This window comes from Lutjanus erythropterus, chromosome 8 (assembly GCF_056507025.1).
Source record: "Lutjanus erythropterus isolate fLutEry1 chromosome 8, fLutEry1.hap2, whole genome shotgun sequence".
NCBI lineage: Eukaryota > Metazoa > Chordata > Actinopteri > Lutjaniformes > Lutjanidae > Lutjanus > Lutjanus erythropterus.
Window position 1 is genome coordinate 23,957,776 of NC_139324.1, and position 11,385 is coordinate 23,969,160.

Consider the following 11,385-nt stretch of genomic DNA (forward strand, 5'->3'; position numbering starts at 1 on the left):
AAAAATGAAAAAGCTAAAAAAAACTGAAGAAGCTGATAGGTTAGAGACTTTTAGGCCAGAGATATACTTGCTTTTTGACCAAGAGTTTAAGGAGAAAAATATTTGTGTGTGTGCATTTGTGTGTGTGTGCGTGTGTGTATCTGTGTCTGTTTCCCTTTGATAACACCAACTTCCTGTTGATGTCAAAATCAGCCTTTTTGGCTACCCAAAATTATGCTCTGAAGGGTGAAGAAAAAAGGGGAGCTGTGTGACATGAAACGATGAATTTCTTCAAAAAATGACTTAATTACATTTGTAGCTAGTGGAGCAACAATTTTAAGCCTTCCTCAGGTGACAAGTGACTGCTGAACATTTGTGAAAGTAAATAAATAATGGTTATTTTACCATTCAACCTGACACCTAATTAGTAGGCTTCTTAAGTAAAAGTATATTTTATTTTCAGATGAACAACAAACACACTGTTCTGCCCCTTGTCTAACTGTAAAACCACACTTGGGCTATAATTATACTTTAATATCAATGATATATATTGTACTTGTATTTCACGGATGGTGTTCTTTAGGTCAAAGTTAAGAAGTCAACACATCCTGTGTTTCATAAGACATTAATGATGAAATGTTACATTATTATCTTCTAATTAAAATACATGAGACTGATTTGGCCACTTCTGTTTGGTCTATTATGCACATGTGCACACAAGTTGCTAATTTATTTGCCAAATTATATTAATAATATAGGAGAAAAGCAATTTTTAAAAAAAGTCAACTTATTGATATACATATAATATAGTGTAATAGGCCTATCAATGTGATATATTGTGATCACACTTGAGCGATACAGACTGTGAATATTGTCCTGGTGTATATGTGGGAGGTTAGCTGCCATTTCATCACAAAAAGGTTTATGTTCTCTGTTTTACCTTTACCTGAGAAAGACTGTGGGTGAAATATTTCCAATTATGTCTACATCAAATAAAAACCTTGGGGTAAGGACAATAGGTGTTTTTTTTTCTATTTTGTTTATATCTTTTTTGAATAGTTGGTCTAATTTTGCACATATAAGTAGTTATTTTCATGGCAACTTCTATTTCATACATCACATACCTCAAACAGTTTCTGGTCCTCTGACCAGCTATTGAACGATCCATAGGAACCTCTTGCTCCTTAAGTGTAATTAAACTACTGTAAATTCGCACTGAAACTTTTTCTTTTCCTCAACACAAAAAGACAAGAGGCTCGTCGCAAATATAAAGCAATACACCTCTGGGTTACAATCATTAGTTACATATTTATATCTTTGTTTCTGAGACATGACGTTTTCCCTCGTCAGTGTCGTACGGCTTTTATTACTACGACTCCCGTGAGCCTCTGCCACCGTTGCTATGGAGAAATATATCAAGAGACACTGAACTGAAGCATAGAACGCCTCGCAGTTGTAGAGGCGTTGATTCCTGCTGATGATTTGAGTTGTCGGGTTTCATAAAGCGTCTTTTTTAACTTCTGTTGGCCGTTACCAGTGCACCGAAATCATCACTGGGAGTATAAATGAACTTCGCCCATGCCCTCGGTACATAGGCATCTATACTTGACTTTTCTGATACCAGAACCACATACTTGGCGTGGCGGTTGTTCACCGCTTGTGGAATGAGAAGTGCGCCAACTGTCTAGAAAGTAACCCCAGACACGCCAAAGATCTCGCGAGAGTGATTATCTTAACTCAAATCGTGATCTTGTTTCTAAATATAACCCAAAAAAATTCTGTCTCTAAAACGACTCAGATTTTAACCACAATGTTGCCACATTATGAAACATAAGAAGGTTGTTAAACGCGCATGTTTTAAAGAAAACAACAGCAAATATCGCGATAGTTTCACAAATCTAAGGTTTCCTTCTACACACGATCTCAACCGATGTTTTTCTGCAGGAAATGAGCGGATTGGACTCCTCCTACTTTCACACTCGTTTACCGTCGCCATGGTGACATTGCTAACTGCCGCTGTGGTCGTTGATATTACTGTCAGTGAGAGAAATTCGACTTTTTAATTGAAATAAACAAAATGAGTGTATCAATCACTCGCACAGTTCCTAAGAAAACTGCTACTAATAAAGTTGTGGCCCGGGAACGGGTTTATGACTACTTGTATGGTAAGTAAACTTAATTTAAATGACAGCTAACGTTACCATTTGAAAATGTGGGTTGCAGTTGCTTGACATTGAGCTGTCTTGACAGATCCAGTTTACACTGTGTCATCAGAGGTGGACCATGCCAGGTCCAACCTCAAGGCCTATGTTTCTAAGGACCGAATGGTAAGTTGTGTCCATAGTAGAAGTACTAAGGCAAGGACAACAGTCCATTTGTCATTTTTAAACACGACATATCATGTTGGGGTTTAGGTTTGGGGGAGTAAATGCATAGGCCTAGTCAGATTAGGGCTGTTTTTTTCATGTCCAGACACAGCAAAGCATGACCCCTTCAAAGTATGGTTACCATCACATGGACGACTATACAATTAAACGTCCCCACCCACGCTAGTCGGCACCAGAAATACTAGTCATTTAAAATATTTAAAAATGAAATATTTGTCATTATTCATTCATGCATGATGCCAGTTATCTGTTGCCGCACGGCACTAGTCGGGGCTGCGTCTCTGTCAGACAGCAGCTCCTCTCACCCAGCGCGTATGAACCGATCGCCGTGGCAACACCGGATGTTTACATCAGCAAAGTCGGACAGATGATTGTAGACTGTGACAGAATAAGCTGATATATATTCACTCGACTGGAGAAACGTGACCACATTAAGCACAGACACAGACATAAACCTGCAGGCGGAGCTGCCGCTGCTACTACTAGCTGCTAACGTTAGCCACACTGTGTGTCAGGCTGGAAGCTAACATTAGCCACACTGTGTGTCAGGCTGGAAGCTAACGTTAGCAACACTGTGTGTCAGGCTGGCAGCTAACGTTAGCTCTGGGTCCTTTACCCGCAGACACTGTGACCCTCTTCGGTCTGAAAAGGTGAAGCATAAGCGTGTAAGGTTTGTATTGCACAGCGCGAAGTAGCGCGCATTTGAGCGGCATTTCAAGTACGATTTGGCGATTGTAGACTGTGATTAACGTCTTCAAATGGCTCTTAATACACACAGTATTTTTTCGGACAGTGTTTAACATTATAAATTAATAAATTCTGCCTTGTGTGTTCTTAGTGACTAGTTTAAATTAAATTTTGCATCTAATCAACAGAGAAATTAGTCACCAGGGACATCCGTAGTACAAACGCTCAAGCCAGCACGCCTGTGGTTTTGGTGTGCAGCAGTGAAATGGGTCCCTGCTGAAACACTTCCCCGCCGCGCACGTTCCGGACATTGTTTGGGCTATTCACCGGTATGGTGGTATATGAAAAATTCATATCATAACGAAAAAAAAGACCGGTTTTCGGTACGAACCGGTATACCGCCCAGCCCTAGGTCAGATGCAAGTCATCTCACTTCTACTCCACAAGGCACAAGTTCTCTGAAGTGCCCTGTGGCCAAATTATGACCCACAGCCAATGTTGTTTTTCAGTTCACACGAGAACAGACACAGACTGAATGTGAAATTCACTCGCTGACAGTATTTCTCTCTGCCTTTATCAGAGGAGAGTGCCTGAGTTTGAATCCATGTTCAGTAACCTGTCACACTACCCAAGATACACTGTTCATCTGGACCGTAAAGATCCAGTTCCAGCCGCTGTTGATCGTCGCTGGAGAGGCCAAACAGAACAGCGTAAAGAGGCACTGCAGCAGCTGGCTGGGTAACAGACACACAACATTTTAAAGGGAAAATTCTGCACTTTTCATGTGGATGTCCAGTCAGTGTTGTAGCCAATTATCGTCAGTGTGTGCCCAGTCGGGCAAGTGGGTCAGAAATCTTACAAATTGAGAGTTGTTAAACATTATCGTGTTTGTAGAGCTGCAACATCTATTCAGTTTCAGAAAATAGCTTTTATTTTGTTTACCAAAACATAAAGTTTTGTAAAGTTGTGGTTGACTGTGTTACTCATTACAATTACACTGTTGCTTTGCGTTTTTATCATTTTGTGGTTGTGATTATTGAGTATCTTCTTGACAGGGTTTTTCCAAATGCTCAGTCATGGTTGAAAAGGGAGGAGTGTGTTGTGACCGGAGCTGATCGCTGGAAGTACTTTAAACGGTTAGCCAGCATACACTTTGAAGCTTTGAATATGGTGGATTGGAATCAAACTAAATTCATTGTACAACATTTACCGTCTGGCTGATACTATGACAGTTTACATAAGAATACTGCCATACACTCATTAAATACTGACACAGTCCATGATGTGGTGTTTCTCCTGTTTCCTTTAGCCCTCTGATTCCCTTTGCACAGCACATTCCCCATAATGTGATTTTTACATTGCTGAGGTAGGTTCAACAGGGTCCTCACATGTATTTATTTGCCAACCATTTCTGTTGTTGGAAAAGATTAAATCTTCTCTTTTTGTCTCCTCAGCGAAGATGTTGTATCCACCGGTGGAAACTATGCTGAGCAACAGCCAACCCACTTCACTGTGGGGGTCCAGACAGACTACAGGGAAAGTGAAACACAGACAGACCCATACAGCCCTGAGTATGTGGTACAACCTGGGACATCTCCCTCAGAGCTCCTGCAACTGGCCGCTTTGACTTGGGGTACGTGATCAACAGTTCAGACTAGGGTTGCACATTTCGCGCATTTTCTTTAACCAGTAGTTACAATAATAATCAGTTAATAAGTAATAATTAATAAGATACAAAACTCCACAGCAGATTAGTGATGTGAAACATTAAATAAAGAAGCACAAACAATTTAAATGAACAAAATTAGAAAATAATAAAACAGTAAATAAACAATTGCTTGAAATGTTTTCTCTTGTCCGCCTGTCCTAATTCAACAAATGGCTCTGTTAAACAAAGCAATGTCAAATGGTATGCAAAACATACATTGACGGTTGATAAATTGTTAATCAGATAACTTCTTAATGGCAATTAATCAATTATTGATCAATCACTAACATGTCTAGTTAAGACCTATGGACCTAAGGACTATTATGTATATATACCTTGTCTAATATACTTTTTTTTTTTCAAATTGTTAATTTTATTAATTATTATATTCATAGAGCACTTTTCAAGCAATAAGCACAAAGTTCTTCCCAAGGTCAGAAAATTAAAAACATAAGAAGGATTAGAGATAATTTCAAGAGGTAAATAATAAACATTTGCATAAACATTAGGGCTGGGTATCAGTACTTGATACCTTTAAGGCAGACTTGGACAAATTGTGGCCCAGAGGCCGGATGCCGTCCACTGAAAGGATTCATCTCGCCTGCAAGACCATCATGGAAGTGCCAGAAATGAAAAATCTAGCAAAGACAGTCAATGACATTTTGCTTACCATTACACCATTATCAAACCTTTATTTTGAAAGGGGTCATTGTTGTGTTCATTGGTAATGATAATGAACTATATCTTTTATATTAAACTGTAACCTATATAGAACGCTTCTGACCACTCCATTATTAGAGATTTGACCATTAATAGGACCTTATATCATTTGTGTCTGGCCCACAGCAGCTTGATCAATTCCTCATGTGGGCCCCGATGAAATATAATTGCCCACCCCTGCTTTAAGGTATTGATCGAAATAACCCTGTTTTTGTTATTTTTTAAGGTTTTGCTTGCAGCCAATTTATCTAAGTGTTGTACAGTTTAATGTTTTTAAAGTTTACCTGCAGCTTTGTCTTATAATTAGCTTACCAATGCCTCTTATCAGCTGTGCAAATTACATTTAAACCCTCTCTGATGACAATGTCCCTCAGGTCATGGTCTGCCTGCAGGCCTGGCAGAGGTGGAAATGATAGAGCGGGCACGTGCCAAACGAGCTTGGGAGGCTACCCTTCCTCCATTGAACAACCTCAATCAGCTGGACAAAAGGAGACGTATGATGGAGGAGATGGAGGCCAAAGAGTGGGCTTTCAGAGAGGGAGAAATCCAGAAGTGAGTAGTGGTGCTGCACCTCAACTACTATTATTTAACACGTGTTTGGCTCAAATTTAAGCTGTTGTCATGCCATTATAAGTGCCTTTCAGTGTGTGCACGTCTGTCTTTTTTGATTTTTGTTACTGAGGAAGCCAACGTTAAGGGTGGGAAATGTACTTTTTAAAATCCTAACATCTACCAGCCACTGACAGATAAATGTTCAAATTTACAAGCCACTCAATAGTAATTACTTATTTTGTGTCTTAAATCTACCAGGCACTTTCATATTTTGCCAGCATTTGTGTGATGGTTGGTTGTTTCCCACCATGGTTGATAATGTTCACATTTACTGGCTTTAAAACAGCTATTGTAGATATTGTTTATATTTATAATGGATCAAAGTGCTATCTGTAAATGTGAAAGAGAATTATTCACTGACACTGCAGTTCCCCTCACCTCTTCGCAGCTTTGTAGTGTCTTTCAGCTCACTGTTTTTCCGGTTGCAATCTTACTGTTTTGGTTTACTCTCCCCGCTCCCATCAGTGTGTGTCAGTGTGCAGTGTGTGTCAGTATTGTGATCATAGTTTGTTTACACTGCCCCCAAGTGGACAAAATGCCACAACCATATACTCAGGGTGACTACACATCTTTAAAAAGTCTTGAAATGTCTTATATACACACTTATTAATATAAGTCCTTGCAAAATATTGAACAGTCTTAAATTCTATTTGGCAAGGTCTTAAATATTTATATATTAAATACTGCAATGGTGGTCTAAAATGGTCGGAAATTTACTCCAACCGCAAGAGTTGAATTTGAATGCCTCTGTTATTCTGTTACAGGTTTTCATTAACTCAACCAGTTATTGTAATTTTATCATACACATAATTTTGAACTGACAACATATGTATTTATTCATAAGAGTATGCCTGTATTTTTACATTTGGCGTTGTTTGATTTTATTGCAATTGCAAAAATTGGCTTTAAATTCAATTTTATGATGGTATCACCCCTCTCTACTTGCAGTATCTGGCACATGTCCAAAGGAAAAAAAAATACTTCCAGCTGTTTTATCACATTTGCTACCATATAGACAGTCTTTTTAAAAAAGTATTTTAAAATTTTAATGATAGGTGTCTGGCCATAAATTCACTGATCTTCTGTTGATAATCTAACAATGGCATAACCATTGTTAGATTGAATTGAATCATGACTTTAAGATAGAAAATCAAATTCAATTGTGGGTTTGGAGACACCCTGATATTATTTGTGACTAATATATGTCTAATATAGGACATATCCAGTCCTTGGCTTGTCTTGGTGAAGCCCCCCTTCAATGTTTCTGCTGTCTTTACCATGCAAAACCTGCCCCTCTGCAGCGCTCTCTGTTTCTGTGTGTGGTGGCCAGGTTACAAGAGGCTCGTCTTGTTGTGCTGAAAGATCTCCTGAGGCAGAGAGATGAGGCCCAGAAAGAAGTCACATACGAGAGACTGAACCAGATATATTCTAACCACCAAAAAGACAAGGAAACCAAGCTACACAAGATTCACAATGACTACACCAGGTGTAAGACAACCACTGCCTGTGCTGACATCATAAATGTATGTGAATGTATTCAAGGCTTTGTTTCAGTACTTCTCATCTGTTTCTTCTTTTTCATTGCTGTTGTTGTCTGAAGCGCTGAGAAAACTGGAGGCTAAGTGGAGAAATGTGGCAGGGAAGCTAGAGCGAAGTGGTGTTGTCAAAGACTACACACATTCTCAGACATATGCCCCTGGGACCCACAGGAACACCAACAAGAACATCCGCAACAATGAGTTTAAAAGCCACTACTTAGACACATATGAAGGTCCGAATCTAAATGCTGCTGCACAAATAGAATTTGGCACCGCGGAGACAACAGTATGCCTTTATTGTTCAAGTAACATTTAACTGTTTGTCAATCCTAGGCTTGCTGGAACTAGAGGTAGGACTCCTTGACTCAGTCTTCAAACCACAAGGGAAAAAACACAAACCCAGAGTCAAAACCCTCAAAGATCAAGATGTGATCAAGCCCCCCATGAGCAGAGCTGAAGAACTGATGAAGAAATACAAGGTAAAAGAGAAAAAATATGCACATTCACACGTAAATTGTAGGTACTTTAGATGACCAGTTACGGCTCCACAGGACCTGAGGGAGAAGGAAATGGAGGAAAAGAAAGAGAGGGCCTTACGTTTTCTTGTCAAGAATATGAAGCCTGTTCCTCGTCCTGTCACTCCTACAGTGGAGGAGCCACTAGAGGTCAGCTGTAACTCGAACTGAGACCTTGTTCATCAGACATGAGGTTACATATGATTTGTTAATGAATGTATATGGCCTTCATTAGGGGGATGAGGAGAAAGAGCTCGCAGTCATCCACTTGCAGAAACTACTGAGAGGAAGAAGTATCCAATACGAGGTCTGAACATGTCTACGTGTGTGTGTGTGTGTGTGTGTGTGTGTGTGTGTGTGTGTGTGTGTGTGTGTGTGTGTGTGTGTGTGTGTGTGTGTGTGTGTGTGTGTGTGTGTGTGTGCGTGCGTGCGTGCATGTGTGTGTGTTCACCTGCATGTCTGTGACTTTTTTTTATGTCTACCTACAGAAATGTTTGCATGTGTTTCAGGTTGTAAGGGCAGTGTTGTGCAAGTTCACAGTTTATAGGTACTTGGTCAAAGTTCAGATTGCAGAGATTAAAATGAACTAGTTCCTGTTCATTACTTCTGTTTTTTTCAATTTAATTTTATGTGACATTCATTTTTAGATAGATAGATAGATAGATAGATAGATAGATAGATAGATAGATAGATAGATAGATAGATAGATAGATAGATAGATAGATAGATAGATAAATAGATAGTACTTTATTGATCAAAGTGGGATCAGGGGAGGATTGATGGTCATTCACAGCACTGCACTTGCACAACACTGGTAAGGACACCTTGCTTAATGTCTATCTGTGATGTTGTGCAGATGGTTAGGGGCAAGGAGAACCATCTGGACCTCATTCAGGAACTGAGGACTGTCCATGCCCTGCAGAGGGAGGAGCAGGAGCTACAGAAAGCTGACAAAGAACTTGTAATGAGCCTGAAAAAACAGAGAGACGAGCGTATACACAAGGTTAAACACACAGACATAATGAACTAATTAAACTACATTTAACAGCTTCCAAGCAAACAATCTCATTACACCTTCTCTCTCCCTTCCCAGACTTCTCAAGACGAGGCGTCTCAGGCCAGGGTGGTAGGTGCAGAACTTGAACACCTATTTGACACCTTGTCCAAGGAGCTGATTCATCTCCAGGAAGAGCGTAGGATCCATGCCTTCATACTGCTGGCTGAGAGAGACCGTCGCTTACGAGAGGCTGAGGAGAGTGGAAAGAGACAGGTGGAGGAGCGCAGACGCAGAGAAGAAGATGAGATCTTCAGACAAGTGCGAACATTTGTACATTTTTTAGCTAGCCACTTTAGCAGGTGTCTGTGTACTAAAAGGGATTGTCTGGATAATTTGTGGTTGTATGAGGTACTTGTTGATGGGCAATGTATTACCTATTCCACCAGTTAGGAGAGGCAGAGAGGAATATTGCTCTGTCCAACTCAACCAAATTCCCTGGGTGAAATCAGTCATTTTACCTTGCAGAACAATGGACTTGCTGGTCTCCCGCTGCCTCAATCTGTTAATTTATTGTGTTATTATATGACTACTGTGTTTTAAAAGGTTCGTTTGAAGTCATACAATAACACAAATAAACTAACAGATTAAGGCAGCATTAGACCAACAACTTCTTGTGTTCTGCAAGATAAAATTATAGATTTTTATCTATGGAGTTTGGTTTGGAGAGAGCAATATTTGCTTTTATAACAGCATATGACACCAAAGTACAGCAGTATGAATATTCTAAATATATCATAGACTTAAACTGATTTTTTCTTTTAGGTGGTTCCTTTTTAAATGGCTAAAGTACATTTTGTTGCTGATCCTGTCCACAGCAGTTGATTGCATAGCCTCTGTGCTGGTACTCCTCTCTGCCTCTCCTTCATCAAATAATCTGAACTGATCCTTTAACACTGTGTCACAGGTGGTGCAGGTACACCAGGAAACTGTGGATTTGTATTTGGAGGACGTCATCCTCAGGAGCATGGAGCAGACAGCTGACCAGCAGGCCAGAGAGGAGATCCACAGGAGGGCAAAGGAAGTCAACGACATCGCGTATGCCATGGAGGAAAGGTAACGATACCTCTGTATATCTGTTGATGCTTTATATTCATAAATATTATCCTTAGATTTTCTAAGGATAATAAACAAAAAATATTTGTGTGTGTGTGTGTGTGAGTAGCCGGAACAATCTTCAGTCAGAGGAGATTGTGTCAGAGTTGGTGTACAGTTTCCTCATTCCAGAAGTTGAGAAAATCAGTGTCCAACAAAGAGGTTTGTGAGATTTTTCTGTTTCCACTGTATTTATGCAATATTATCATGGAATACCATATCCAAATTATTACAAATTATTTGTTGGACAATTTAAAACACATGAGCATGCCTCATGTGTCTTAAAAATAAGAGATGAATCCCTTTCTAAACAAAACTAGTAAAATTTGACGATTAAATGATAAAATATAAGGCAGATATGTTGCTCACTGGTCTAACGTGTGTTTTCTCTCCCAGTGCATCAGAGGCAGCAGAGACACTTGCAGGCAGCTCAGACTATAATTCAGGGAACTGCAGAGCATTCTGGGATCCTTCCTCATAACCTGGGAGCCTCACAGTCGACATGTCCTTCTGAAAGAACCTCCAGCCAAGTCCTCCAGGAGATGTCCAGCCAGGTGGAGCCGGAGCAGGGGAAGGAAACAGAGCAGCACCACTCAAACTGAGGAGAGGACTAAAAAAAAAAAAAAAAGTGTATTGAGATGCAGTCTGGTGACTAAGTTTGTTGTACACTCATATGATTCTCATTGTGGGTTTGTGGTTAATTAAATGATTGTCAGGCTCCAGGTCCATGCTTTATTATCATCTGAGGACAAGTGGGGCTGCTGAGGGGCGTCTGGAGGATTCAGTTTTAAGGTTACTCATTTTGACTACCGCTTCCGCCATGTACATGTTTTAATATTAAATTTAGTTTAAACACTTTTTGGAAGTGCAGTGATGTTTTGGTCTCTAAAACAATTTCAATACATGATGTTGAAGACCTGAATTTCAGCAAACGTCTAAACTTTTTCATTTTAAATTTGAGGACATGTTAAAGGAATTACTGAAGATTTTTTTTCTTCTTTGGATTTGTCTTACCCTTTTACAGTAAAAATTATTCAAATCACAGTCAGGGTCATTCTGAATGGGATTCACTGGGATTTTCAACAAACCC

The 11,385-nt window shown here is 39.7% G+C and overlaps 1 protein-coding gene across 1 annotated transcript; it reads left to right on the forward strand.

Moving 5' to 3' along the window:
- Nucleotides 1-1,983: 1,983 nt before the first annotated feature.
- Nucleotides 1,984-10,897, forward strand: cfap91 (cilia and flagella associated protein 91). The gene is made up of 17 exons (XM_084725537.1): nt 1,984-2,144; nt 2,230-2,306; nt 3,634-3,791; nt 4,109-4,189; nt 4,363-4,419; nt 4,508-4,686; nt 5,856-6,033; nt 7,424-7,581; nt 7,694-7,864; nt 7,965-8,110; nt 8,183-8,296; nt 8,382-8,453; nt 9,003-9,149; nt 9,240-9,461; nt 10,108-10,256; nt 10,366-10,457; nt 10,692-10,897. Exons 1-17 carry the CDS (start codon nt 2,057-2,059, stop codon nt 10,895-10,897), a joined length of 2,295 nt encoding a protein of 764 aa, XP_084581663.1. The 5' UTR covers nt 1,984-2,056.
- Nucleotides 10,898-11,385: the final 488 nt, after the last annotated feature.

Coding starts and splice junctions, on each gene's coding strand:
- cfap91 (XM_084725537.1), top strand. CDS start 2,057: ATGAGTGTATCAATCACTCGCACAGTTCCTAAGAAAACTGCTACTAAT. Junction 4,420..4,507: donor GTGATTTTTACATTGCTGAG/GTAGGTTCAACA, acceptor TTGTCTCCTCAG/CGAAGATGTTGTATCCACCG. Junction 9,462..10,107: donor AAGATGAGATCTTCAGACAA/GTGCGAACATTT, acceptor ACTGTGTCACAG/GTGGTGCAGGTACACCAGGA.